The sequence below is a fragment of the Osmerus eperlanus genome, chromosome 16 (assembly GCF_963692335.1).
Source record: "Osmerus eperlanus chromosome 16, fOsmEpe2.1, whole genome shotgun sequence".
Lineage (NCBI taxonomy): Eukaryota > Metazoa > Chordata > Actinopteri > Osmeriformes > Osmeridae > Osmerus > Osmerus eperlanus.
In genome coordinates, this window is record NC_085033.1 from 14,328,703 (window position 1) to 14,355,137 (window position 26,435).

The window sequence follows — 26,435 nt, forward strand, 5'->3', positions numbered from 1 at the left end:
GTTCTGCTCCTGCAGAAATTCTAATTCTAATTCCGGAACTCCCCACCTCCCCTCTCCTTCCCTCCTGCTCTCCTTTATTCACCCTCTCCCCTATCCTTACCTCTTCTCATTTCTTCCCTCTCCTCTCCTTCCCACTACTCCCCTCCTTCTCTCCTTATCTTCCTCTCCTCCCTTCTCCACCCTTCGCTAGTACCTAGTCCTGCTCCCTCCCTCCTGCTCCGCAGGAGACCCTGGGAGAACCGGTACACCCCTGAACAAATCTGGTTTCCCTCCCGCCTCCCCTCGGTCTTCTGGAACACAGTGGTCTGGTGACGCATGACAGCAAACAGCACAGAACTCTGGGAGGAGTGATTCATCTGCCGTCTTTATTCACAGCTATCTCTCTCTCTCTTTCTGTGTGCGTCAGTTACCGTGACAGCCTGTTCTATCCCTCCTCTCCTCCTCTCTCCATCCCTTCATCAGACTAACCCACTTGCAGTTGGATCGTTTTTCTTCAGGTTCTTTCACGGCGTCCAACTCCAGATCTTCAGTCTCCCAGGAGTGGGCCTGCTACATGGGGCTTGAGTCTGGCTGTTTAGGTCCTTCTACTGGTGTGCAGTCTTTTATATCCATCTGGGGATATCAAAGACAGAAAAAAATGAAGAGGTGTTCTTTAGATGTACCGTAACCACACAAACCTTAACAGGTGAAACATCTGCACATCTCATGAGTGCCACTGATGCCAGGTGACATCAGTTTTCATATAGGAGTCAGGTGGCTAAGCAGTTAGGGAATCGGGCTAGTAATCAGAAGGTTGCCGGTTCGATTCCCGGCTTTGCAAATGACGTTGTGTCCTTGGGCAACGCACTTCACCCTACTTGCCTCGGGGGGAATGTCCCTGTACTTACTGTAAGTCGCTCTAGATAAGAGCGTCTGCTAAATGACTAAATGTAAATATAGCCGAGCTTGTTTGACACCGGAGTTCATCACAGTCATCATTCTGACCAAGTCGTTTGCTGTGATGTCGTCTTCTATGAGGTCATCTACTATGAGGTCATCTACTATGAGGTCACCATGCCCTCCAACTGAGCAGGCAGACTGCAGGGTTGATGTGGTCATACACTGTCTCCCTGAAAGGGAACGCAGACAGGCAGACAGACAGGCAGGCAGACACACAGGCAGACAGACAGGCAGGCAGACAGACAGACACAGACATCCCACCCTGCTCTGCATCTTCCATGTTAATGTGGAGCAGTGGAGTCCGGAGGCTGTGTTCGCTAGCCCACTTTATCACGTGTCCACAGGGGCTACTGTAGACCTTGAAATACCTCCCAAGACTTTGACACAAACTCGGAAGACTTTGACTTCATCTAAATGCAGCACAATGACACAAGGAGAGAGTGCGGTAAATAAAATAAAAAGGAAGGCAGCAGCGCTCGATTCTGATTCTTTGTGGTTCAATTAGTCTTCTTATGGGCACGTCTGCTTAGGGCTCGTTTTGGGGCGAAAGCTTGAGTAACACTGATTGCAAGGGATTTCTTAGTTAACGATAATTGGACCGAAATGTCGTCAGATAGATAGAAGCATTCCTCTCCGCTGCTGACACGAGCTTGTCCTTGGGACAAATAACCAATGAGCTTTTGCTCTATTAGCTCCGTGGACTCGCTCATTAAAAGCGAACTCCAGATGTTGGCGTAATGCCAAGTGTACACCAATATACAATTATAAAATGTCCAACAGCACAAAAAACATGTTAACATCTCAATCCAGAAGCTATTTGAAAACTGACTGATCATACACTTTGGGGATGTATTTTTTAATAATAACAAAGTTGTTTAGTATACTTTTATAGGCTAGTCTATCACAGATATATACTATAATGTAATAACACCATATACTATAATGTAATAACACCTATTGGTGTCGGCTGGTGGCAGTGTGTGCGTGTGTATGTGTGTGTCATCACTGAAGGCCACCACATATTGTTCAAACAGGAAGAGAACCGTCTAAACAAAGACATGACTCATCACACAATCCCTAACCTTCCCGCTACTCAGGCGCCCACACGCGCGCACACACACGCCCTGACCTCAACTCCTACCACTGACTGACCAAGATAATTCCCCACCGCAATTAACCCTATTTAATCACAACGCCGCTAAGAGAATATTGCCCACATTAATACCAACTCCATTGCCATGAGAAAGGTCAGTCAGATAAAAGGAAAACAGAACGAAATTCCACTGGTACTCCTTGATGCGCAACACTTACCTGTTGGAGTGGACACCAGCATCCGACAGCCTTGAAGCTCATCCATGGCTGACATCTGGTCCCTGAGCGCCATCTGCTGGTGAAGGACGCAAAGCCAAATTCAAGACGTTAGACGGACATTTCTGAACATTGAATTTGAATTTGGAAAAAAATGGAGAAAAATTCAATTTTAAAGAGGTGAATTCAAAACCAACACATTTGGTGGTGTTTAAATGTCAATTGTAAGTATTCAATGCCTTTTAAAATTAAAACCATTATGTCACTGATTTGCTTGTTTAGTTCTTCTCTAGGCAGCCATGTCACTTGACATTCAATACAGGTTTTAATGATGTGTTGTTGGCTGATTGAATGAGGTGTGCTTGTAATAGGAGGGAGCCTGGCCACAAACAACACAACAATACACCCCCACCACCCTTTCCGTTTTTGTCTCTCTCTCTCTGCCCCACACTACCATCCCTCCCTCCCCCTCCTCCTCTCTCTCTCTGCCCCACACGTACCCTCTCCCCTCTACTCCCTCTCCTCTCCCTGTCAGCTGGCAGCGGGGGCGTGTCACACTGTCGGCCCGTCCTGCCCTCCCCTCCCCTCCTTTCCCCTCCCCTCCTCCTCCCCTCTCTGACGCTCTGATGCATTTTCTTTTTTCCCCTCCCTCCCTCCCTCCCTCCCTCCCTCCTCCAGCACCTGTGTCTGGTTGTCAGGTCAGTCAGAAGGTGACCAAGCTGCCTGCCGAACCCCGATCTGGAACAAGAGCTCTGGACAGAGGCCCCCGACTCTGCCTGGGGGACCCCACATGTCGCACCAGGTAAGACCCGCGTCCGTGGGGTCAAGGGTGACGGGCAATCTTGCCTTCACCGTGGTAACGTCAGGGTGGCACCTCTCTCTCTCTCTGGCTGGCTGGTTTTATGTTTGTCCGCCTGTACTGAAGATGAGTGTGGTCTCTATTTTTAGGGCTGTTATGAGATTAGCTGAAGGTTTGATCAGATACCTCAGCAGTGCTGTGTATTAGGGCGACCTGGGTGAAGTGGAGGACTGTGTCTGGTTTGTTCCCACACACCAAGGTCGTTGGGTTAAGTAATTTCACCTCTGTGATCGCGTGTCGGTCAAAAAAATGACAGTGGGATTAACTTTACAACCCGTGTATACTGTGGATTGAGAGGTGGAATGTGTTACGAAATTAGTTTGCGAACCATTTGACATTATATTACAGTAACTGTTATTGGCTGTTTAGAATTGCATACGTTAGCAGCTAGCTAACATAGTGGCTCTAAAAATACAACTAATTCATCGGTTTGACCGTGTCCTTACCCAGAATAAATAACTACCCTCCTCCTCTTTCTCTTCCTCCTCCCTCTCAATTATCACCCATTCCTCCCTCCCCCTATCCCTCTATAACTACCCTCCCTCTCTCTCTCTTTCCCTCCCCCTCAGGAAAGGGATGGAGGAGAGCTTTGAGACGTTTGAGGAAGAACTATGGCCCCCAAGACCAGAAGCTCCGCCTAAAAAGCCTTTCAGACACATACAGAGAGAAGGTACACACACACACACACACACACACGCACACAACCAGATACACAAACAAACAGATACACACACACACAAACAGATACACACACACAACCAGATACACACACACAAACAGATACACAAACAACCAGATACACATGCACGCACACATTCACACATTTCTAATTTTTAACAGTCACATGTCCTCACCCAGCAACACAAAAGCTTCCATCCAGCAGGCTTGCTATGTGAACAGTGGAGGGCACTGATCTAAATTTATGTCAGCAAGGCTGAACCATGCGGATGCAGCATACCTCCACACTGTCACCGCTGAAATAGGACCCTAGCTCAGAGAAACACTGATAACTCACCTCACACAGTGGTCCTTCTGGTGGGGGGGGGGGGGGGGGGGGGCGGTTGCCGTGCAACTGAACACATTCATTTTCTCTATCAGCCTCTGGGGGAGAATAGCCTTTCACACCTTAACACATAAACTTTGCTTTGGCACGCACACACACAGCAAAGCAATTTTCTGATCTCTCCCCCGCTCTCCTTCCAGATATGTATGCTGCCAGGAAAATGAAAGAGGTTTGTTTATTTCAGATAATTGCATCCTTCATCTCACTTGAAAATATCTGCTGAAGGACATGTTTGCCAGCTGGTATTTCCCAGATCTGTAAACTCTTTGTTTTCCAATAGGAGAGCCCTCCACCAACCACACAGATCCCCCAGAGTGTACCCAGACAGACCAGTAACCCCCCCACCAGAAGTAGTGAGTCAGCCACACACACACACACACACCCCTCCCACATCATTCTCTCCTCTCTCTCTCTCGTAACTGTCAAAACAACTTTAGACCGACCATTGCCCTCTGTCCCTTTCTCTCTGTCTCTGTGTGTGCCTGTGTGTCTCTCTTTCTCAGTGTCCCTGCGGAAGTCTCTGTCCATTCAGAACCTGAGCCAGATCGACACCCCCTGGGAAAACGTCACCCTCAACCGCTGCCTGTTTGTGGCCATCTCCATCCTGGTGCTCACCTCTGGCCTGCAGAGGCTGCACGGTACACACACACACTCACGCACCTAGATACTGCATGCAGCAGTCTAGACACAAATGGCCATAGTTGTAGTCAGAGAAGCTCCACTGTGTGGTGGAGAATCAAGTCTGACCTGAGAGCTCTGGTGTCCTGCAGAGGTGGTGCGTGGTCGACGCGGAGCGGAGGAGGAGGAGGTTGCGGGGCTGGCGGTCAGGCGCTCTGCCCTGAGGATCAGAGCACCTCCTGAGGTAGGACACGAGAGAATCTTCTAGAGAATCACAGAAGTGTCTGAGTGCAGTTCACAGGCATGTTACAAATTAGCTTTTTTTTAAGAAAAGGAAGGTTTGGAAGACCGATGTGTTTTTCACAGACGAGTCTTTATATTTTGAAACACCAAAAAAAGTGACACCGAAATACAATAACTGAAATAGAAAACAAATAAACAGAGAAAGGTCAATTAAGAAAAAATAAATCCTAGATTCCTCCATGACCACTTCCTGTTTCCTGTTCTGCAGCCAGAGCCGCCCCTCTGGGAGGTGCTGTTGTCATGGCTGCCAGACCTCAGCGATGACGACAACAGCGGGGGCGCCAAGACAACCCGCTCCAAGAGAGGGGGGGCTGAGAACCCCCCCCGACGGCGACAGAGGAACAGACCGGCCCCCGAGAAGAGTCTCACCAGAGAGGGGGGGGGCCGGCTGGCAGAGAGAAGAGCCAAGAGAGAGAGGGATGAGGACACTACAGCCAAGAAGAAAGGAAAACGAGCCAAACTAAGAGAAGAAGAGGAGGAGGAAGAAGAGGTTGTGATACCCAAGAAGAAGAAATCCAAAGCCGGTAAATTGTGAGGATCTGACATGGTGAACAGAAAGCTCTCTCTCAATCTTAAGGAAGGAGTTTAGAGGTAGTTATCGCTACAGAGGGTAGTTAGCTATGTTCCTCACCAGAGGACGGTGTTCTGCAGTCCTCTCCAGATCCAGGGCTGTGATTGGTTCAGTCAGGAACATTTGACTGATAAACCAATCCTGACAGCTCTCCTTGTCTGCTTCTTGTTGCATTGATCCACCTGTTTTATAAAGGTTTTTTGTTTATTTTTGCTCAGATTACACTGTGGAGACAACAGCTATGCTATTCATCGTGGTATTGATTATTTCGAAGAGGGTCTCAGGATATATGTGAAGTTATTTGATGAATTAATACTTGAAACATCTGCACTGATTCTGCTACACTAACCACCAGACATGAATAAAGCTGAAAGTGAGTGTGAAGCCATTAAGAGCCGTTTGTATTTCAACAAACCACAGAAGACAGGACATTTCTCCAAATATTTTTTTCCAATCAATATTTAATTACAAAACAAAGGAATCTTAAAAGATGAGCTTCTGGTAATATTACAGTTGAAAAGTATGTCTTCTTAGTACAACAACAACGTAAAACTGCCTTTTCACCAATATAAAAAAAACTGAAAATTGACCCAGATGAACAACTGTAGAAAAATGCCCAGGAGCATCCAGAGTTTGGAGACACTGCAGTGGACAGCCAGCCAGCCAGCCACCCAGCCAGGCAGGCAGGGAGGCAGGCAGCCAGCCGGGCAACCAGCCAGGCAGCCAGCCGGGCAACCAGCCAGGCAGCCAGCCGGGCAACCAGCAAGCCAACCAGGCAGCCAGCCAACCCTCTGCAGCAGCACACAAACGGAGGGGACAATCACAGTCCTCCACCGAGGGAGGGGGGCCAGGGTGGGGGGCCAGGGGCCAGGGTGGGGGGCGGGTGCGGGGGGGCAAGGGTGGAGCAGTCGATGGATCAGTTGTTATGAGGCATCCCGTGTCCATCAGAGGGGAGGGGGGGCCTCATCATGGGGGGCATGGGCATCTGGTGGTGCATCTGGGGGCCCCCAGGGGTGCCCGGGGGCAGGGGGGGCATGTGCATCCCTCCTGGGGGAGGGGGGGGCATGGGCTCATTGGGGGGGCGGGAGCCCATGCCGCTCATGAGGGGAGGGGGGCGCTTCACCCCCATGGGGGGCACAGGGCCACTGGATGGGGGGAGGGATTTCTCCATCTTGAAGTGGAACTGGAGGAAGAACTGGGGGGGAGGAGAGGGGGAGAGAGAGAGAAGGGGAGGACAGGGGGAGAGAGAAGGAGATTAAACAATGCACAGGTGCACAGCAGCCATCATCTCCACCACAGACAGATGTCAGTAGTTAAAACACCGCCCAAGAAAAGGGAGGGTGGTTGTAGTCCAACTCCCAACAGGAAGTGATGTGTTTCACATGCCCGGCTGCGGTGGGCATAGATATATATAAAGACTAGATGTCTTACGGCGGAGTCTAGAACGTCCGCACATGGCGGCCATCTTGCTACAGTCAACTCGCTCACCCATAACATTGTGTTGATGCTCCATGTACTTTTTAAATGACCATAACTTGCTCAATTTTCTGCATACTTATGAATAATAATATATATTTTTAAAGATTATAACATAATTATTCATAAGTATGCAGTGGCGTAACGACATCTCTGACGTTGATAACAAACCAAACCGTTTAAAAATCGGTTGAAAATTTAGCAAGTTATGGTCATTTAAAAAGTACATGTAGCACCAACACAATGTTATGGGTGAGCGAGTTGACTGTAGCAAGATGGCCACCATGTGCGGACGTTCGACTCCGTTGTCCGGCAACGTGGACGAGACATCTACCCTTTATATATATCTATGGCGGTGGGTACCTGTTTGGTTTCCCTGTTCCAGTGAGTCCAGAAGCGAGACTCTGCTTTGTCGATCTCTCTGCTGGGCACCTGCACAAACACGAGCATGAAGACAGCACACACATGCCATCAGTATAGACGCCATGTTGAAAAACCACGTCAACAGTAGATATAATGTATGACTATCGGCCATCTTGAATATGCATGCTAGTTACTGGATCTTCTGCAGGGGCTATTGTGTTGACATGTGGACACACACACACACACACTCATGGACACACACATACACACACACTCATGGACACACACATACACACACTTACGGACACAGAAACACACACACACCTTAAATGCGATGGTCTCGTAGGGCTCTGCGGCCAGCAGCAGGTACTGCCAGCGACGGTCCGGGGGCTCAATGCGCTGCTCGTAAGCAGACATGAAGCGATGCCTGGGGCCGATGCCCTCCGCGATCTCAGGGTAGTCAATCTGGGGGAGATAGAAATTGGTTTATTTTAGCAGTTAGAGCATTTGATTGCAGATCAAGATGTCTCTGGTACAAAAGGTTGGTTTAGGTGCAGTTCTAGTGGCATTGCTTGTGAAAATGGCTATACAAAGTTTTAAAAGTTTAAAAGACAGTTTTATTTGATTCTCCCCATTGTTGTGATGGATAAAAGCGTCTGATAAAGTCTGATAAATGAACACATAATAATGTAATGTTATCATGAGCTTAAAGGACTTGAGTCCATCTTTCTCAATGAGATGAGGTGGATATTGTGGACATACTGCTTCCTGTATGTATGTACGTATGTGCTCAGACGGTGTTGTATTCAAACTGACCTGGAACAGCAAAGACTGCTGGCCAGTCTCTGGGTCTCTCTGTTTGGTCACTGTTGAGAGAGAGAGAGAGAGAGAGGGTGGGTGAGAGACAGAGTGTCAGTGAGAGAGTGTGGGTGAGAGAGGGAGGGATAAAGATAGGAAGAGAAAAAAAGAAAGGAAGAAAAAAAGAGGGAGACAGAGGAATGAGGTAGTAGAGAGGGGGGTAGGAGAAAGCGAGGGGGAGAGAGAGGCAGAAAGAAAAAGAAAGGGGAGAAAAGGGAGAGAGAAAGAGGGAGAAGAGAAAGAGACAACATCAGTTTAGTTCCATATTCTAATGAATGAACGACACCGATTACGTTTCAACAGAGCTACAAAATGTCCCATTGTAAATAACTAGCTAGCTGGTTAAAGCTAGCTAGGGAATACATGTTCCCCTACCTTTGTATCCAGGGCGACCGATCTTAACAAACTTCCGGACCTCGACCTTGACCTTTTCGGGCGCCGGCTGCGCAGGCGCTTCTTTAGCTTCCTTGGCTGCTCTCCTCGCTCTGGTCGCGAGTTAAACAGAAACACAGGACACCATGGTCAGCATGATCACGTGAGAGGATGTATCACGATATAAATAAAAAAGCAAGGTCGTTAGAAACGGCCAAATCACAATTCTTTGATGACAAATGATACGCCAAGATATAGATTATGTACTTACAAGTTGGTCTGATGCTTCTTTCCCTGTGTATGGGCTAGATAACTTCCCTGTAAGAGAAAAGGGGGGGGGGATTAGTATTTTGAAGCTGAAATCAGTGGTACTCGCAACAACGAGGGACCCATTTAGGAAGAGGACATGCAAAGAACTTTACCTCATTGTTGTGAAGTGTCAAACACAATTTGCACTCGTACGAGCCAAGGTGATTTTTCATGAAGTAGGGGTCCTTGTTGATGTCTATGGTCTCGAGCGCCAGCTGCCGTAGCCGCTCACGCCGGTCGCGGTTGCTTTCCGAGGAAGACGCGACTCCACCGCTCCCCGTCTTGCCCCCTGCTCGATGTTGGAAATCCATCTTTGCGTGTTGACGGGCCCAATCACACGGTTAACTGGACCACAACAACACCTCTGTTTGGACCTCTTTTCGCCCTGTTGAAACAATCCGAACGTTTGCAATATGCCAGGAATTGTTCACACTCGCGGATGAATGAATTTAGCCAGCCAAATAGCACTGTAACCGTATGCAACAGTAAATTAAGACACGATTTCTACTTGCAAGATAGTTGCAAACATCAACGGAGCTCATCTGCACAATAAAGAGTAGATGAAATAAAGTAATTATATCAACGAGCCTACATTCCAGCCTTTGAGTAGTTTGCTATAATCACAATTGGATTGCTACCTGTTCGGCTAGCACATTTCGGCTAGCTTGCTAATGCTACCGGCTGGGTAAATCCTTTGTCACAGTGGACATATTAAACAGCTAGTTGACGATAAGTTGGCCGTGTCGACATATACAAGTTATTCAATCGTACTGGAGGAATGAAACATAGTACATTTCTTGATAATAATTCGATAAAAACTCACAAACAATTCCACGAAAGACACGCCGCTACAACGTAAACACAAATGTTCCTGCGCATGCGTGACCACATTCGTCTACTTCCGGGTTTGAATAACTTTATTGAAAGCCTACAATATTATTTTTATCTGTCCACTGTATAATTAACGGCTCAACTGTTTACGAAACACGATAAACTTAGAAATCATCTAACTATATTGCTGATTGTCTAAAAAATAGGCAACACTTTTTCTTATTTCTTCTAACCAATCTTCAGCTGGCCACCGTACTGTAGTAGCCTACGGAAGCCGACAAGTATATTTTATGACTGAGGAGTGTCTATTTTTTGCGGGAGCGTAGAGTGGAAAACCTCGACCCCGTTGTGCTTCCTTGACCGCTGCTATGAACAGCCGCAGTCCGACGCATATCAACAAGCTTGACTAGAAGCTATTTTGGAAAGTGATCACATTAACTAGGTCTAGGCGCCGATTACTATCAACTCTGTGAACTAGAGCTAGCTAGTATGCTAGGTAACCTTATGGCAATGGAAAAAGCACTAACCAGCTAGCTAGTCAAATACTCATCTGTCAACAATTGTGCTGCGTCAGTACTGTATAGCCTCAGGATGCGTTACAACGAGAAGGAGCTTGTGTCGTTGAGCCGACAACCTTCAGAAAGGGCTGCAGAGTTGGGGATGCGAGGACCGAAGAAAGGAGATGGTACGTTTATGCGGGAATTATACCTGCATCGGTAGTAGTCTATTTGTAGCAGTCTCACTGGCGCTCGTATAGTAATATTAAATGTTGTGGATATCCACATTTGTGATTGTGCTTCGGGTCAACGTTGTTGCACGGTGACTGTGTCAAACGTCAAATTATCTCAGGATGTATTTTCTCCTATGAAAGGTATGTTGTATGTGCCATACGTCTTCTTCACGTTATCTGTGAATTTATAGTTGTAAAGAGAAGACTGGTGAAGCTCGTGGTCAATTTTCTCTTCTACTTCCGTACCGATGAGGAAGAGGTAAGAAGGGCCGATTGTCCTGCCGCTGTCAGCTTCCCAGCATGCCGTGGATCTCTAGTCACTGAGGTGGAAACAAGACTGTGGTCTTTATGTCCTTGACAGCCTGTGGGAGCCCTGCTGCTGGAACAGTGTCGTGTGGAAAGAGAGGACAGTCAAACCTTTTCTATTGGTGAGCCTGTGATAATATGTCTCCCGTTCTGTCACTGAGCTGCGAAAGAAGCAGTTTTTCCAATTATTCCAAACTCAAAGTATGACGGTACATTTCTGTAATAAGTGCCTGCGACGGCAGTTATCCTGTATCACATTCTGCTGACGTAAAGTAAACATAGGAATGAGGAAGCATTCAACTTGTGCGCAGAGCAGCAGTAGGACATCTCAAGACTCGGCTAATTTATATGTTACTTGATAGAAGCATGTTGTTTGTTTAGGGTTTATGTCACACAAGTACAGCTTAAGCTGTAGAGCGAGCAGTGATTCAAGGGGTTGAGGCTAGCACAGTGAGTACTGGTGAATTGAACAGTATCCCCTCTAATTCCTTCTTGAATACAGCACTTTTTAATGTTGTAAATACGTGGAACCTTTCTTTTCCCAGTCTTCCTAGACGAGGCAGAGAGGAAGTACCTGTTTGAGTGTGACTCCCAGGAACAGTGTCAGGAGTGGACAGACTCCATCATCCAGGCCAGGTAAGGCCACAAACTGCTGCTCTGAAATTACAAGTAGAAAATGTCACCTAGTGGGAATGAAATGTCCTTTTTGTGTGTTTAAAAGCTCTGATATGAGTCAGGTGGCTGAGCGGTTAGGGAATCGGGCTATTAATCAGAAGGTTGCCAGTTCGATTTCCGGCCGTGCCAAATGACCTGTGTCCTTGGGCAAGGCACTTCACCCTACTTGCCTCGGGGGAATGTCCCTTTACTTACTGTAAGTCGCTCTGGATAAGAGCGTCTGCTAAATGTAAATGTAAATGATGTCTGCTGTCTGTTTTCTCAATGTTTCCAGTTACGAGTTCATGAGGAAGAACCTGATCTTCTACCGCACAGAAATCCACCGTCTGACCGGCAAGGTGACGCCCCTTCCCCCTGTTCTCTCTGACCCCCCAGCACCCACACCGTCACAGCGACCACGTGACACCTTATGGAACCAGATCGTTTGGTTTCCTCTCCATGAGCTGTCTATCCTGTTTCACTCAAACTTAAGAGTCCTCCCATCTCCAGCCAACCAGCTTTGCTCTTCTTTTCTCCTCTCCCCTTGCAGGATCCCCTGGAGCAGTATGGGATATCGGACGAGACTCGCTTCCAGGTCAGCAGTCGTCAACAGCTCATGCCTAAAGACACTTAAAGATGTAGGTCAGCCAGCTAGCTCCTTCACCGCAGCCTACCCTGATCCCCCCTCACCCCCAGTCCCTTACTGCCCCTCCTCCACCTGCCAGCCGGCCCCGTCCCAGTCTCATTACTCTGGGCAGCTTTTTCCACCAGCTTCACCCATATGCAATCGTCCGGATCAACCTGATCACCACTTGTCCTGAAAGCCTCACTTTTCCTCGCTTCCCTCAAACGACCCATGGTCAGGCTGCTCACTCATCTCACCAACCTCCTTCCTCGGACTTCCTCTCCCTCACTTCCTTTTCCCCACACAGCCATGTCCTGCTACAGGAAGCATCTCGTAGGCTCTGTGTCAGCCTACCTGCCTACCGACCTCTATATGGTTCTGTAGCTCTCAACTGTCAGCATGTCAAGATGTGTCTGTTGTATTGTTATTGTTTGAGTTGTGGTCAGTAGTTTGTTGTTAGGGTATACTACAAATTCCCTCTCTCTCTTTCTCTTTCTCACTCTCTCTTGATCTCTACCCTATACTTTCTCTCGACCCTCTCCTGTCATTTCATACCTGGGGGGTTTATCTGGGTTATGTACTGTAAACCAGAACCTATAACTGAAAACATGTTGTTTTATATTAGTCTCCACTCAGACATGCTGTATTCTGGACAATGTGACAACTATGTTAACTAAGTGTCATCGTTCAAAGGGCTGGGGAGCTGAAGGTTGTTTTGCCACAGCAATAACATTTATCCTTATACTTGATCCATCTTTCAAACAGATCTGATCCTTTTTTAGTTTTGTGTGAGGTTCTGGTGTCTGTTGTAAGCTGTTTGGACTGTGAGCCGGTGACTGGGATGTGATAGCTGAGGTCAGTGCCTACTTAGAGAAGAGGCTTGTAGGCCAACACTTTTTTAGGCAATACCACTTTCTGTCTTGAATCTCATTTCCTGTAAATGTTTTGTTTAGACACTTTTTCTGAATCAAGTTGTCCCTAAACAACCATTTAACAACTCTTATTTAGTTAGAACAACTTGTCAGCGGTTCTTTAAATTAGCGCAATCCCCAGACCATGTTGTTGATATAGTAACTATAGTATAATTGTGGCACTTGATAGTGGTTTGTTAGTAGCAACTCATTTATCGTAAATTAAGTATGTACAAATGGCCAAATGACATGGTCAACAAATGCACTCATTACTACCTATCAAATGATGAGGGTGATATTTGAACTATAGTTATGCCATGTAGCACTTTGATTTTTAATGAGAGACGAATTGAGAGCAGAATCGATATTGAAAGCAGCAATAACATCCTTTTCTCTATGTCTTTCATTTGAGCCTATCCTCCTCTCAGTCCTGTAACACTGTGTTCTACAACACTGTAACAAAGGATGACTTTGATTTTGGGTCTTCAGAATGTTTTCTTCAGCAGAATATTAGTTAAACAACACTTATACTTTGAATGTTTCTCTTTGAGTTTTATGTTTGTATTATAGTATGATATTGGCACATCAAGTGTGTTTCATTTGAATAAACTTCTTACTTCAAGTAGGAATACGTACATTTCACTGTCATGCAATGTTATCAGTCTGTGAATCCTGTCAAATTTTTACTTTTGATTTCCAATAAAATAAAGAGATGAAAGTCAAGGCTGGAGAACATTGTTATTAAAGGTGATCGTAATGTTTGAAACTCAGTCATGCCTGAACTCTGTGTGTGTGTGTGTGTGAGAGAGAGTTAGAGTGAAAGCATGTTTTACATTGCAAATGTCAAAGTGTTAATGACATTGATTACTGCTGCTCCTTCTGTATACTTCTCTGTAACACACACCCTGTTAAATTATTGACTCATTGGATAGTTTAATAGTCAACTCTCATTTCTTTTCGGTCAGTATTGACTCGAGATAATACTGATAGGGATGTGCCAGTCCCTGTGAGATTGAGTAAATTGGACCCCAGGTCATTGTGACCTAAAGGTATTGTGTTAGTATTTATTAAGACAATGGGACTGCTAATTCAGTTTGGAGAAATAGGCTACATTGTTAATTCATGGTGAATCCAGAGACTTTTTCAATGGTCTGGGTGAATCTCGTGTAGATCATATCAGTCATCCGAGGTACCGAGTATGATATCCTTATCTCAGACACACTCATTTGACGTCAAATATTCTCTATGGACGTAAACCTCAAATACATTTTGTGAAGAATTCTTTAAATGATAGTTCATTTGATTGAGTTTGATTAGATAGTATGAAGAGCGGTCTGCCAATAAATTACAAAGGAAGAAGAATCGCATTCGCAGTTTACTCAACGTTCCCCTGACAACGCAAAATGTATGATTCAAAAAATGTGACGTCACCTTCACGTTCCCATGTTGCTTTGCGATTCGCTCTAGTCGAGCGTCGGATGAAAACATCCAAACCTCGGCTCGACTGGAGAATAAAGAAACATATATTTCCTGACAGAAATTTCAACCAACCTTCATAATCATCTGACTGCACATATCGGAGGGGATTTAGCTCTGCACGGTAGGTTACGATGCATAATCGTGATGTGCTAAACAAATCGTATGTGTTTTGCATACACAATGTAACCTAGCTAATGCTAGCTAGCGAATGCTAGCTCGTTATAATAAGATAGCCGCTAGCGCTCAGAAGGCTAGTACTGTAGCTTTTACTGGTGAATGAAATGACAGGGCTCGGTCTAGTTGCTGGAACGGGAGGGTTCCACCGAACGTTAAGTTAGCCTGGCAAACGAAACAATTTGTAGCCTACTATTGTAAGAAAGTATGTACGTTGAAATTAGATTGCTACAGTAGTGTCGTACGGCGCCATTGATAACCGCTGACTTCAGTTCGCTAGGTAGAAAACCATAACTGTATACGTTAATTAGTTCTCTCCAGACAATGGTCTGAACTTGACGCGATCTAGGCTCGTTAGCTAGCAACAAGCTACATTTGACTTTGTATCAGTCAGGTTCATACTAATTTGCTATGGAAATTCACAACAAAGCTAAATTAACTATCCAAATATCTGTATTTTCCAGCAAGTTGCTTTAGTAACTAAACAGTGGTAGTGTTTGTGTTCAGAGACTAATGTTGACCGCATCAATCCACTTAGTCTAATTATTTGAGTTTACCGTAGCCTAACTAGCTCAATCTCTGATAAATGTAAAACTAGATATCTAGCTGTCTCAATCAGAACTTCGTCTGACAGTGTCAAAATCAATTTAAAAAACACTTCAGACATCATAGATATTAGCGATTCATGCCGTTGCCCTTTGCTTTAGCGGAGATAAACCGTCATTTCAAGGATGAGGAATTTTGAGGAATTTACCTTTTGGGATGTAATGAAATATACATGATTTATTGCATTTTTTAATGGATTTTACATTTTTTCCTATAAAAACAGACTTACCCGGCACTGAACTTTATAATACTGTAGGACTAGGCACTTCGATTCTTTGCTTATCTGCTGCACTTATCAGCCTTACATGAACTTTCTTCACGTCAATATAGATATAAGCGTTTACCAAATGATTCCATGTTTTGTCTCGGTCGGTCTCCCCAGACATGGACCAGGATTACGAGTGTCGGCTGCTAAGGCAGATCAACATTCAGAACGAGAACGCCAGTCCCATAGTAAGTAGACTGGTCCTCTCTCTCTCTCTCTCTCTCTCTCTCTCTCTCTCTCTCTCTCTCTCTCTCTCTCTCTCTCTCTCTCTCTCTGTGTATCAGACTCTGTCTGCCTCTCTTGCTGGGTGAGACTCTCTCCCTCTCTCTCTCTCTCTGAGTGAGACTGTCTGTCCACCTCTCTCCCCCACAGTAACTAAACTCGAGTCAGGTGGCTGGTTAGGGAATCGGGCTGGTAATCAAAAGGTTGCAGGTTTGATTCCCCGCCATGCCTAAATGACGTTGTGTCCTTGGGCAAGGCACGTCACCCTACCCCCCTCGGGGGAATGTCCCTGTACTTACTGTAAGTCGCTCTGGATAAGAGCGTCTGCTAAATGACTAAATGTAAACTGATGCTGTATCTACACACTCCCAGTGAGTCTTTCTCCTGGCGTGGATACACCACTTGTTCCTGTTTTGTGTGGGACCGTTGAGAGTTGTGTTTGGATGTGTGCGTGCTGGACCAGATTAGCTTGGCAGTAGTGTGATTGCTCCCGGGGGAGGGATGCTGTTTGAACTGCTGTTTGGGGAGGGAGTGTCTCGACCCGTGAGACACGTGATCCAACAATGTCAGCCCGACCTATTAGGCTCCTCTTGTTTACCTTAGCAGTTACACCCCGTCATGCTCTTATCTCTGTGGAAACATCCCAGCTAACCCCTTCCTCCCCCCTCCGCCGTGTAGAAGGCCATCGAGGCAGTGCGGGCCCTGACACCCACCAACTCGCCGCTGTCGTCTCCCAGCAAACATGGCGACCGCTTCATCCCCTCCCGCGCCGGGGCCAACTGGAGCGTCAACTTCCACCGCATCAACGTGAGTCCCAGTCTACCTACCTGTGTGTGTCTACCTACCTGTCTACCTACCTGTGTGTGTGTCTGCCTGCCTGCCTGCGTGTGTGTGTTATAAAAGTCTCTGATCACTGCGTTGATGTGTCTGCATCTCAGGAGAACGAGAAGTCTCACAACCAGAACAGGAAGACCAAGGATGGAACTACAGACAGCAGTAAAGGTGAGCAGGCAGGCTGCCCTGTCTATCTCTCTCTGTTCTGTGTCTGTCTGTCTGTTTGCCTGTCTGCCTGTCTGTGTCTGTCTGCCTGTCTGTCTCTCTCTGTTCTGTCTGCCTGTCTGTCTCTCTCTGTTCTGTGTCTGCCTGTCTGTCTTTCTGTCTCTCTCTGTTCTGTGTCTGTCTGCCTGTCTGTCTCTCTCTCTCTGCCTGTCTGTCTGTTCTGTCGTTTGAACTGAAGGTGTCTCTCCGCTCTCTCTGTCCTCCCTCCTCTCTAACCTCCTCCTCTCCCCCCCTGGTAGCTGATGGGCTGGCCTACTCGGCCCTGCTGAAGAACGAGCTGCTGGGAGCGGGTATAGAGAAGGTCCAGGACCCCCAGTCTGAGGATCGCCGCCTGCAGCCCTCCACCCCCGCCAAGAGGAGCCTGTTCAGCGTACGCACCCTGCTGTTATACACCCTGCTGTTATACACCCTGCTGTTATACACCCTGCTGTTATACACCCTGCTGTTATACACCCTGCTGTTATACACCCTGCTGTTATACACCCTGCTGTTATACACCCTGCTGTTATACACCCTGCTGTTATACACCCTGCTGTTATACACCCTGCTGTTATACACCCTGCTGTTATACACCCTGCTGTTATACACCCTGCTGTTATACACCCTGCTGTTATACACCCTGCTGTTATACACCCTGCTGTTATACATCTTGCTGTTAACCCTTGTGTTATCTTCGGGTCATTCCGACCCATCAGTCATTGTGACCCACCGTCGTATTGCGACAAATTTACCTCATACAAAAACAAAGTGAAGCATTTTCTTTTAACTGATGGGCTGTCTCAGACCCCCCACATTGCAAAGGTTAAAAGAAAATTATTTTTATTTGTTTTTGTATTGGGTAAAATTGGGTAAACACAACGATGGTTCGTTATGAACCTTTGGGTCATGTGACCCGAAGGCAGCACAAGGGTTAAAGAGGCTGTTCTTATACAGGCTCACTGTGTATTGGATTTTTTGGGTGACATTTCTTTATCTCTCTGTGTGTGTGTGCAGTATTCTGTCAGTGCGAAGCGCTCTCTCCCTGAGGATGGTAACACAGTGTCACCATACTCCCTCTCTCCTGTCAGCAGTAACAGGTGAGCACTCACACACACACACATGCCACAGACACACATTTACACTCACACACACACCATAGACACACACACTCTCCCCTCTCTCTGTCTCGCTAATTCTCTCCCCCCCCCCCCCCCCCTCACAGCCAGAAGCTACTGCGGTCGCCACGGAAGCCAACCCGTAAGATCTCCAAGATCCCGTTCAAGGTGCTGGACGCCCCGGAGCTGCAGGACGACTTCTACCTGAACCTGGTGGACTGGTCCTCCCTGAATGTGCTCAGCGTGGGCCTGGGAACCTGTGTGTACCTGTGGAGCGCATGCACCAGCCAGGTGAGGGGGGGGAGGGGGGCGTGGGGGGGGGGGGGGGGCGGAGAGTTTATCTGGCTTTGATCACATTGAGATTGTCTTTTCCTCCTCCTTTGTCCATGCCCTTTTCCTCTCGCTCCCCCTCTCTGTCTCTCTATCTCTCTCTGTCTCTCCCTCTCTCTCCCCCCAGGTGACTCGTCTGTGTGATCTCTCAGTAGAGGGGGACTCTGTGACATCAGTTGGCTGGTCAGAGAGGGTGAGTGTCATCATCTTGGAAATGTCAGCTCTGCCGCGTGTGTGTGTGATCATGCTCACCCGCGCTGTGTTACAGGGGAACCTGGTTGCCGTGGGAACTCACAAGGGTTTCGTTCAGATCTGGGATGCTGCTGCAGGGAAGAAGCTCTCCGTACTGGAGGGACACACAGCCAGAGTGGGTGAGTCTGGGGGAGGAGTTTGGGGGAGGGGGGGGAGTTTGGGGGAGGGGAGGAGTCTGGGTGAGGGGGGGGGAGTCTGGGGGAGGGGGGGGTATAATGACCAATGTGTTGTAATGAAGCCCCAGCTTGTGGTTCTGTGCACTGTCCAGAAGGACCATGTCGTCCTCTTTAACTCCCCTCCTCCCGTCTCCAGGGGCGTTGGCGTGGAACGCTGACCAGCTGTCGTCGGGCAGCCGTGACAGAGTGATCCTGCAGAGGGACATCCGGGCCCCGCCCCTCCAGTCGGAACGCCGTCTCCAAGGACACAGACAGGAAGTGTGCGGCCTCAAGTGGAGCACCGACCACCAGCTCCTGGCGTCCGGGGGCAACGACAACAAGGTACTCACATACACACACACACACACTCAGAAACACACATTTGTACACACACAAACGTGTACATGCACACACTCTTATGAACACAGTTATTCAACCACCACTTGTGTTTCTATTCTCTCTCTTAACCCTTGTGTTATCTTCGGGTCATTCTGACCCATCAGTCATTGTGACCCACTGTCGTATTGCGACAAATTTACCTCATACAAAAACAAAGTGAAGCATTTTCTTTTAACTGTCGGGCTGTCTCAGACCCCCCACATTGCAATGGTTAAAAGAAAATTATTTTTATTTGTTTTTGTATTGGGTGAAATTGGGTAAACACAACGATGGTTCGTTGTGAACCTTTGGGTCATGTGACCCGAAGGCAGCACGAGGGTTAAAGTGTCATGACCTCTGTTCCCTTCTCCTCCCCCCCCTCCCTCCTCCCCCCCCTCCCTCCTCCCCCCCAGCTCCTGGTGTGGAACCACTCCAGTGTCCTCCCGGTGCAGCAGTACACGGAGCACCTGGCGGCGGTGAAGGCCATCGCCTGGTCTCCTCACCAGCACGGCCTGCTGGCGTCCGGCGGGGGCACGGCCGACCGCTGCATCCGCTTCTGGAACACCCTGACGGGCCAGCCCCTGCAGAGCACCGACACGGGCTCCCAGGTCTGCAACCTGGCCTGGTCCAAGCACACCAACGAGCTGGTGAGAGGAGAGGGGAGGAGGAGTGGGAGGAGGATGTATAATAACCTGGTGAGAGGAGAGGGGAGGAGGAGTGGGAGGAGGATGTATAATAAAACACGAATAACAATGACCATTGATTGAACTTTTGCATGAACCCAGCCCGTCTCGTACTGCAGTTTGACAGTGATGACACAGATCTTAGTAGCGCTGTACCTAACCCCCTCTGTCCCCCCAGGTGAGCACCCACGGTTACTCCCAGAACCAGATCCTGGTGTGGAAGTACCCCTCGCTGACCCAGGTGGCCAAGCTGACCGGACACTCCTACAGAGTGCTCTACCTGGTGGGTACACCTGTGTGTGTGTGTGTGTGTGTGTGGAGAAAATGATCACGCACGATGAGGTGCTTGTTGCAAGCTGATTAGAAAAGGTTCTAATGTGTGTGTGTGTGTAGGCCATGTCCCCTGACGGAGAGGCCATAGTGACGGGGGCGGGCGACGAGACGTTGCGGTTCTGGAACGTCTTCAGCAAGATGAGGTCGACCAAGGTATCCATGACTACGGCCTTTTGGATAACTGATGCTCCCTAACCGTCTAGTGTTGTACAGAACTGTCTAGTGTTTGTTCCCCACCAATCCCCCTAACCCCATGTCTGCTCTCTCCTTCCTCCCCAGGAGTCTGTGTCGGTTCTGAACCTCTTCACCCGGATTCGGTAGCCTGGGCGGGACGGAGGATTACAGGGGTGGAGTCAGCAGCAGCCCAGGTGGAGCTCGCCACTACGTCTGTCCACTGGGAGACCCCTCTCGAACACAAGCCTCCACCCCTCTCTCCTCCGACCTCGCCAGCCACACCCCTGGGTGGGTTGCTGTCGGCTGTGTCTCGATCTGTGTGGAGAGGATTGAGACCCACCCCTGCATGATCAGACCTGACTGGAGCTGGGCTGCAGCCAGGACTGGAGGGAGGGGCCAAGTAGCTGTTGATCATGTTTAGTTTGATGGTGGGGGGGAGAGAAGGGGTGAGGAGGAGAGGGGGTGATGAGGAGAGGGGTGGGGGGTGGTAACTAAAACTAGAGATACCACTGCCTCTCACTGCTGATGGCATGACCACGCCCCCTCACGATATCATTGGTGCTTTTCCCAGAAACAGGAAGAAGAGGTGCATTCTGGGCTGTCCCTCAAGTGATTCTTTGTTGTTTACAGACTGTGCACACCTGCCAAATATAGAGCTTGTCGTCTTTGCTCCTTTTAGTTTTTTTTGTTGAATGTTTTTTTTAATTTATTTTCTCTTTTTTTTATATACATTATCGTCATGCTTGTGTGACGTTTGCCGACAGTTGATCCTGGGTGGAGTTTAATCTGTGTGCGTTCGACTTGTTTGTCAGACTTTAGTTGTGTGTGTGTGTGTGTGTGTGTGTGTACGTAGCGTTGTGTTTCTGCCTGCCTTAAAGAGGTCACTGATCCTGAAAGTCAAAGGTCTTTATATGCTTTCAGTTTGTTTTTGAATAATGGAAATAATCTGAGCTTCGATTTGAGGGAAGTCTAGTTTCAGTTTGAGAGCTGGTTGACTCTTAAAAAGATGGTAGCATGCCATTTTTACCTGTTCCAGACTCGTCTAATTTGTTCACCAGGGTAAACCCATTTTTAAGTTGATTTGAAGTATGATGATGATGTGGCAGTAATTACTGGACAATCTTTCCGTTAAAATCATAACAGATAAACCCCAGTTCATCACTAAACTGAATGGTGGTTTTAAAACAACAGGATTTGCCTCATAATGAACAGAACAAGTATTGGAATATTCATGTTTGGCAGTTAATCGTTATTTTATATTTTTAACAAAAATGCAGATCCCCCACATCCCGCCTAAAAAACTGATAAAATACGATGTTGAATTGATGTTTTAATTTAGAGAAGAGTAAATGCATCAGTCGAAGATGTTTGTGGACTAGCGACCGTTTGGCACGACATGTACCATCACCGTTGAGACACACTGTCTGGAATTTGGTTACACGGTGGAAACATTGGCACTTCTCTGCTGTTTAATTGAATTTCTTAATCCAAAACTCCCAAACGGCCAGACGATGACCCTTGAGTTTTTTTTTTTATATATATATATAAAGGTTTTTTTTTGCCATGCCAGAGAGAGAGAGAAGAAGAAAGATGTGGCCTATTATTATTTCTTAATTTTTGCTACTTAGGGATCGTCTTCATTCTTCGTTTTAAGTTTCTTCGTGTTTGAATGTGGAGTTTGACTGGACTGTAGGGCGCCATCTTTGAGTGAGTACTATTTATTGAAGCTGTGTGTGCACGTGCATGTGTGTTCCGAGGGACGGCTCAGCATGTTGTGTTTGTACTCATTCTTGTACGTCGCTAGGAGGTGAGAAAAAAAAATACTGCTGCCAACACGAAACACCTAAAGAATGTTATGAAGATTAAGAATTATTTCTGTATGGAGTGAAACTAAGTGATGATAATAAAATAAAAAAGAGAAAATAAATCGCATGTCGTTGCTCCGCTCAGACAGCAGAGGGCGCCGCTGCCTTGTTTTAGCGAGGCCCAGGTCAGAACCATCCCAGGTATTTCTGGGTCTATCCTCAGCGGTGGAAACGCTTAACTGGGGGATCGGGTGGGAAGATGGAGGTAGCAGTGTTCTGTAAAGTAGGTCATCATCCAGAATAGCGACTTAACCCCACAATAAATCACTTCAATAAGTCAAATTACGCTGAAGTATTTTAAAAACATAACTATAGAAGCAAATCAGTGACATTGTTTTGAATTGTAAAAGGCATTGAATACTTAATATTAAAATTTTAACACCACCGAATTTGTTGGTTTTGAATTTACCTCTTTAAATGTAGCTGCCTGCAGCTATGCACCTGGATGAGAGGCCAGAGGAGAGAGGTCTGCAGTTGGACCCTTCTCGGAGAAGTGAAATGGTTCGATTGATCAATCAATTCATGTTTCAATTTTAAAGAGGTGAATTAAAAACCAACAAATTCGGTGGTGTTTTCAATATTAAGTAGCCTAGTCAATGCCTTTTAAAATTCAAAACATGTCACTGATTTGCTTCCATACATAACCCACCGACCCTACACACACACAATGTCCAACTTCCCGTCCAAACACCCGGTTCCAGTCAACCCTGACCGGTCTGCCCGCTGGATGAGAGGCGCTGACCGCGGCTCTCCGCCCAGAGAGAGCATGTTCATCATCTCCCCCTCGTGGACTTCAAAGGACCCGACCGTGGTGCAAAAGTCACAGTGTGCTCCGCTAATAGACCACCTTCTCCCATGTTGCTTTTGTGCTCGCCATCTCTCATCTCCTCAGGGTGTCTGAATAAGGGCCGGGACAGAGGGTCCGCGGGGGGAGACAAGCAGTGGTCCCAGCGGAGCCTATTCAAGCCATCGGTGTCGAAACTGAGCTAATCAGGGACCTGAATAGGCTAATAGACCATTATAAAACATGCTCCCATAGAGAGGAGGAAGGGAAGGGTCTCCAAGTCACAATCCAAATCTCATGCAAATGACACAATCACACAGACCTATTGTGTTGTCAGGTCACCCATAGCCCCCACTTGCCAGCCCCCCACACACACATTTGCCGTCTACATCAGGGCTCCTTCTCCTCCCTGTGAGCAGGTAGGAGAGAGACAGAGAGAGGGTAGACGTGTCCTGATAATCATAATCCTGCCTCCTGATGTTTCTATCAGAGGAAGAGAGGAGGAGGAGGAGAGAGAGAGGAGGATGAGAGAAGTGTAGGAGCAGGGACTCGCGCTCGGACCCTAGGGAGCAGCTAAGCCCGGATACAGCGCTCCGTATCAACACCCTGTTGAGCAAAATTATCAAAGGAGCGCAGTGTTTTGTGTTGTCCAGAGGCCCTATCTTACCCCGGTGCTCCAGCCACCCCTGCTGAGAACGGTGGCACCCCTCATAAAGGTGCTTATTTGCCGGTAGACACCATGGCAGAGGGCGGTATACGGGCTGGTAGGTGGCATAAATGCACCGAAGATGAGAACATACACGTTTTGATGATCCTGTGTGACTAGACAAATGTAGTCCTACCTGAAGATAATGCAGAAGTTATTTCACCTTCTCTTACCACGAGGCTGAATAACGTCTGCATGTCTTGTGGTAGAGTTTAGTGGTGAAACTAGCATTACTTAGATAGGATGATCAATACTACAATTATTGCATTTAATCCTGGCAAAATGTGGTTTAAAGTATCCCACAAAATGTAGCTAGATTTTCTATGGGTTCCTTACGCTAGAAGACCACATACTCTTGCGACTAGAAACAAAACTATTATTATTCAATTAGCACGTTTCGTGTTTGTGACAATCACCGAGGCGACTTTCTTTAGCCTACATATGCATTGCGTTCTGTCTAGTCTGCGAATACAGGCCCGTGCAATCTTTTCGGACATCGGCTCAGAGGTCGGTCACGCGCCGCATGACAGCTCCTTCGCTGCTTTCAAACAAGACATCTTCAAATTCACTTTCCTGGTTCTCCAAATTGGATTTTCAATAACGCCTAATAATTAGGTAAAGTGTGTGAGAGAGGGGACGTCCATTCACTGACCACCAACGATTTCTTTTGCCCTGAAGAACGTACAGCTGTCATGTGACCAAACAACATCTGTTTTTGGCCGATATTTAAATTGACATGTTAGCGTGTACGCTTATTTTGTACATCCATTTAACCTATCTCGACAGTATTCTCCATAATTTCCAATCAATTCTGTTCGATTTGTCTAATTTCATGTCAGTTTGTTGGGGCCGCTCCCTCAATTTTACAGCCCATACAAAAAAGAACCCAACCTCAATTGGTTGCTTCCTGTAATCGTCATCTGCATTGATCCGTCCCCCTCCCCGTCTGTGGACAGTAGGCCTATATAAACAGATAAATCCATCTTTTCCCGAACTACCTAGTAACATCCATGGCAACAACTCAGTAGCCATTACGTGTACCACAGATGGGAGGGTCCACGCGCTGAGATTGACGTTTGTTTCAATGGATGCCGAAGAGAGAAACACGCACAGCCTCAAAACGATAGCTAACACGGTGTGATCACCTGTTGTTCTGCTCGTCTGACGGTGAGTCTGGCTAAATGTTTTACATTAGGCGAACCGTTTTAATCTGATAACTACGCGCATTTTGATACCTTGTCACGATGTGTGTACGATTACAGGATAGTTTGTTTTGAGAGCAGAAGAGTTGAACCAATTGGATAGCCAAGAAAACGTGGATAGTTTCGAAAAATGTATAGTTTGCCGTATAATTATATTCGAATAACCAGAAGATGTATATGATGCTGTTGAAATGCTTTGTCATGTCTCTCTCTTTCTCGTAGGCTATATATATATTTTGCCTCTTCCGTCATTTCGGTTGCCATAATTTTCACATTTTTTATTCGACCCATCGTGGATGCTCGCTCGGCGGCGCTGACAGGGCCTTCGGTTACATGTGTGACAGGTATTTTTTAACAATCTTTTCAGCTTAAACTTCTTTGCAACAGGTGGCCTGTTTTCCACAGGCCAGATGGGCAGAGAGCAAAGCGGAGGAGAGAGATGGTGGTCTAGGGCGTCATTCAGCACCACGACACTGGACAGCTCACTCGTCAAAGACAACTCCGTTTTTTTTTACTCCGCATTAATTGACGCGAATGTTGTTCCTTGAATGTTTTTCTGTTGTTTTAAGCGTATGTGAGCAAATTAATTTCAACAGTCGTAAATCATGTTAGTTCACGTTGATATGTAACAGTTTAATTCACATAAACAGTTGTGTTCATAAAATATCCATATTTTCACTTTTCTGAGTGATCATAAATTTGTAATTGATATATCATGTCAAACCATGTATCGAGCATTCATAGTTGAGGCATGCAAACATACTAGAGAAGTGAATTTAGTCTGATCTCCTGTTTTCCTGATGGAGCTCTCTCCTACGCTTCATCACACAGTCTCGTCTCTGTAGACCGCCTGTGAGGACTGTCACCCAGAACTAGCAAGGCCCCTTCCCCCCATCCTCTCTTCCCCTCCTTCTTCCCCATCCTCTCCTCCCTTCCTCCTTCCCCCCATCCTGTCCTCCCCTCCTCTCCTTCCCCCCATAATTTCCTCCCCTCCTTCCCCTATCCTTTCCTCTCCTTCCCCCCATCCTTTCCTCCAGTCCTCTCCTTCCCTTTGCAAACCGTCCCACCCCACCCCACCCCCCTCTCCGACAGAATCACAGTCCTGTTGCATAGCTACCAGCATGAAACATACTGGAGATTGAAGACAATGATTATGTCTCACCATATTTCTCTTTCTGTTACTCTGACTCTGGGTTGATCACACAAACACAGACCCGTGATCGATCTTGTTTGATATCTGCCAAATCTTCATTTCCAGATCTCCAAGTTGTGAGGAGCAGCAGGAGACAAGAGGGTTCCCATCCCCCTCTCCTTTCTCTCCTCCATCTCCTCATTCATATCTCCTCGCCCTAATCTCCTTCTTATATCCTTTCCTAGTTCCTCTCTTCTCTGCTTCCCTCCCTGTTTCCTCTCCTCTCTTACCCTCCCCCTCTCCTCCTCCTCTTTTGAGAGGGGCTGAAAGGTTGGCATTAAAACAACAAAGGGAGGATGGAATGTCAACAGGCTTCAGAGGGAAACAGGGAGAGGAGAGAGAAAAACAGCAAGACTGAGAGAAAAGAGGCATCGATGGAGCGAGAG

At 47.1% G+C, this 26,435-nt stretch overlaps 4 protein-coding genes and 1 long non-coding RNA gene across 5 annotated transcripts in view; 3 read left to right on the top strand and 2 right to left on the bottom strand.

Annotated features, from left to right (window-relative positions):
* LOC134037121 (uncharacterized) overlaps nucleotides 1-2,316 on the bottom strand; it is a 9,328-nt gene extending 7,012 nt beyond the window's left edge. The window contains exons 1-2 of the long non-coding RNA XR_009932489.1: nucleotides 2,251-2,316; nucleotides 469-612 (exon numbers count right to left, since the gene is read on the bottom strand). This is a non-coding gene — a long non-coding RNA (uncharacterized LOC134037121). The remainder of the gene's footprint in view (nucleotides 1-468; nucleotides 613-2,250) is intronic.
* A 595-nt stretch (nucleotides 2,317-2,911) lies between these two features.
* Nucleotides 2,912-6,049, top strand: LOC134037118 (junctional sarcoplasmic reticulum protein 1). The gene is made up of 7 exons (XM_062482451.1): nucleotides 2,912-3,049; nucleotides 3,676-3,776; nucleotides 4,310-4,338; nucleotides 4,450-4,522; nucleotides 4,673-4,807; nucleotides 4,940-5,031; nucleotides 5,299-6,049. The coding sequence occupies exons 2-7, from the start codon at nucleotides 3,683-3,685 to the stop codon at nucleotides 5,623-5,625; spliced, it is 750 nt and encodes a 249-aa protein (XP_062338435.1). The 5' UTR covers nucleotides 2,912-3,049; nucleotides 3,676-3,682; the 3' UTR covers nucleotides 5,626-6,049.
* Nucleotides 5,881-9,991, bottom strand: sf3a2 (splicing factor 3a, subunit 2). The gene is made up of 8 exons (XM_062482450.1): nucleotides 9,863-9,991; nucleotides 9,153-9,424; nucleotides 9,002-9,048; nucleotides 8,734-8,843; nucleotides 8,317-8,366; nucleotides 7,825-7,965; nucleotides 7,501-7,569; nucleotides 5,881-6,856 (listed from the first exon to the last, which is right to left on the bottom strand). The coding sequence occupies exons 2-8, from the start codon at nucleotides 9,348-9,350 to the stop codon at nucleotides 6,578-6,580; spliced, it is 894 nt and encodes a 297-aa protein (XP_062338434.1). The 5' UTR covers nucleotides 9,351-9,424; nucleotides 9,863-9,991; the 3' UTR covers nucleotides 5,881-6,577.
* Nucleotides 9,992-10,133: 142 nt separating this feature from the next.
* On the top strand, nucleotides 10,134-13,819 carry plekhj1 (pleckstrin homology domain containing, family J member 1). The gene is made up of 6 exons (XM_062482454.1): nucleotides 10,134-10,555; nucleotides 10,792-10,859; nucleotides 10,962-11,028; nucleotides 11,452-11,542; nucleotides 11,856-11,919; nucleotides 12,111-13,819. Exons 1-6 carry the CDS (start codon nucleotides 10,462-10,464, stop codon nucleotides 12,192-12,194), a joined length of 468 nt encoding a protein of 155 aa, XP_062338438.1. The 5' UTR covers nucleotides 10,134-10,461; the 3' UTR covers nucleotides 12,195-13,819.
* Nucleotides 13,820-14,558: 739 nt separating this feature from the next.
* On the top strand, nucleotides 14,559-20,646 carry LOC134037111 (fizzy-related protein homolog). The gene is made up of 14 exons (XM_062482441.1): nucleotides 14,559-14,696; nucleotides 15,738-15,808; nucleotides 16,521-16,649; nucleotides 16,781-16,844; nucleotides 17,141-17,271; nucleotides 17,895-17,977; nucleotides 18,103-18,286; nucleotides 18,453-18,518; nucleotides 18,594-18,696; nucleotides 18,890-19,074; nucleotides 19,524-19,757; nucleotides 19,972-20,076; nucleotides 20,187-20,279; nucleotides 20,406-20,646. The coding sequence occupies exons 2-14, from the start codon at nucleotides 15,740-15,742 to the stop codon at nucleotides 20,445-20,447; spliced, it is 1,488 nt and encodes a 495-aa protein (XP_062338425.1). The 5' UTR covers nucleotides 14,559-14,696; nucleotides 15,738-15,739; the 3' UTR covers nucleotides 20,448-20,646.
* The last annotated feature ends 5,789 nt before the right edge of the window (nucleotides 20,647-26,435 follow it).

Excerpts from the sequence above, each read along its gene's own strand:
- LOC134037111 (XM_062482441.1), top strand. The coding sequence starts at position 15,740 with ATGGACCAGGATTACGAGTGTCGGCTGCTAAGGCAGATCAACATTCAG. Across the intron at positions 16,845-17,140 it reads AACTACAGACAGCAGTAAAG|CTGATGGGCTGGCCTACTCG; the intron begins GTGAGCAGGCAG and ends CCCCCCTGGTAG. Across the intron at positions 18,519-18,593 it reads CAGTTGGCTGGTCAGAGAGG|GGGAACCTGGTTGCCGTGGG; the intron begins GTGAGTGTCATC and ends GCTGTGTTACAG.
- plekhj1 (XM_062482454.1), top strand. The coding sequence starts at position 10,462 with ATGCGTTACAACGAGAAGGAGCTTGTGTCGTTGAGCCGACAACCTTCA. Across the intron at positions 10,556-10,791 it reads AGGACCGAAGAAAGGAGATG|TTGTAAAGAGAAGACTGGTG; the intron begins GTACGTTTATGC and ends GTGAATTTATAG. Across the intron at positions 11,920-12,110 it reads TCCACCGTCTGACCGGCAAG|GATCCCCTGGAGCAGTATGG; the intron begins GTGACGCCCCTT and ends CTCCCCTTGCAG.
- sf3a2 (XM_062482450.1), bottom strand. The coding sequence starts at position 9,350 with ATGGATTTCCAACATCGAGCAGGGGGCAAGACGGGGAGCGGTGGAGTC. Across the intron at positions 9,049-9,152 it reads TGACACTTCACAACAATGAG|GGAAGTTATCTAGCCCATAC; the intron begins GTAAAGTTCTTT and ends TTTCTCTTACAG. Across the intron at positions 7,966-8,316 it reads AGCAGTCTTTGCTGTTCCAG|ATTGACTACCCTGAGATCGC; the intron begins GTCAGTTTGAAT and ends TATCTCCCCCAG.
- LOC134037118 (XM_062482451.1), top strand. The coding sequence starts at position 3,683 with ATGGAGGAGAGCTTTGAGACGTTTGAGGAAGAACTATGGCCCCCAAGA. Across the intron at positions 3,777-4,309 it reads CAGACACATACAGAGAGAAG|ATATGTATGCTGCCAGGAAA; the intron begins GTACACACACAC and ends CTCTCCTTCCAG. Across the intron at positions 4,523-4,672 it reads TAACCCCCCCACCAGAAGTA|TGTCCCTGCGGAAGTCTCTG; the intron begins GTGAGTCAGCCA and ends TCTCTTTCTCAG.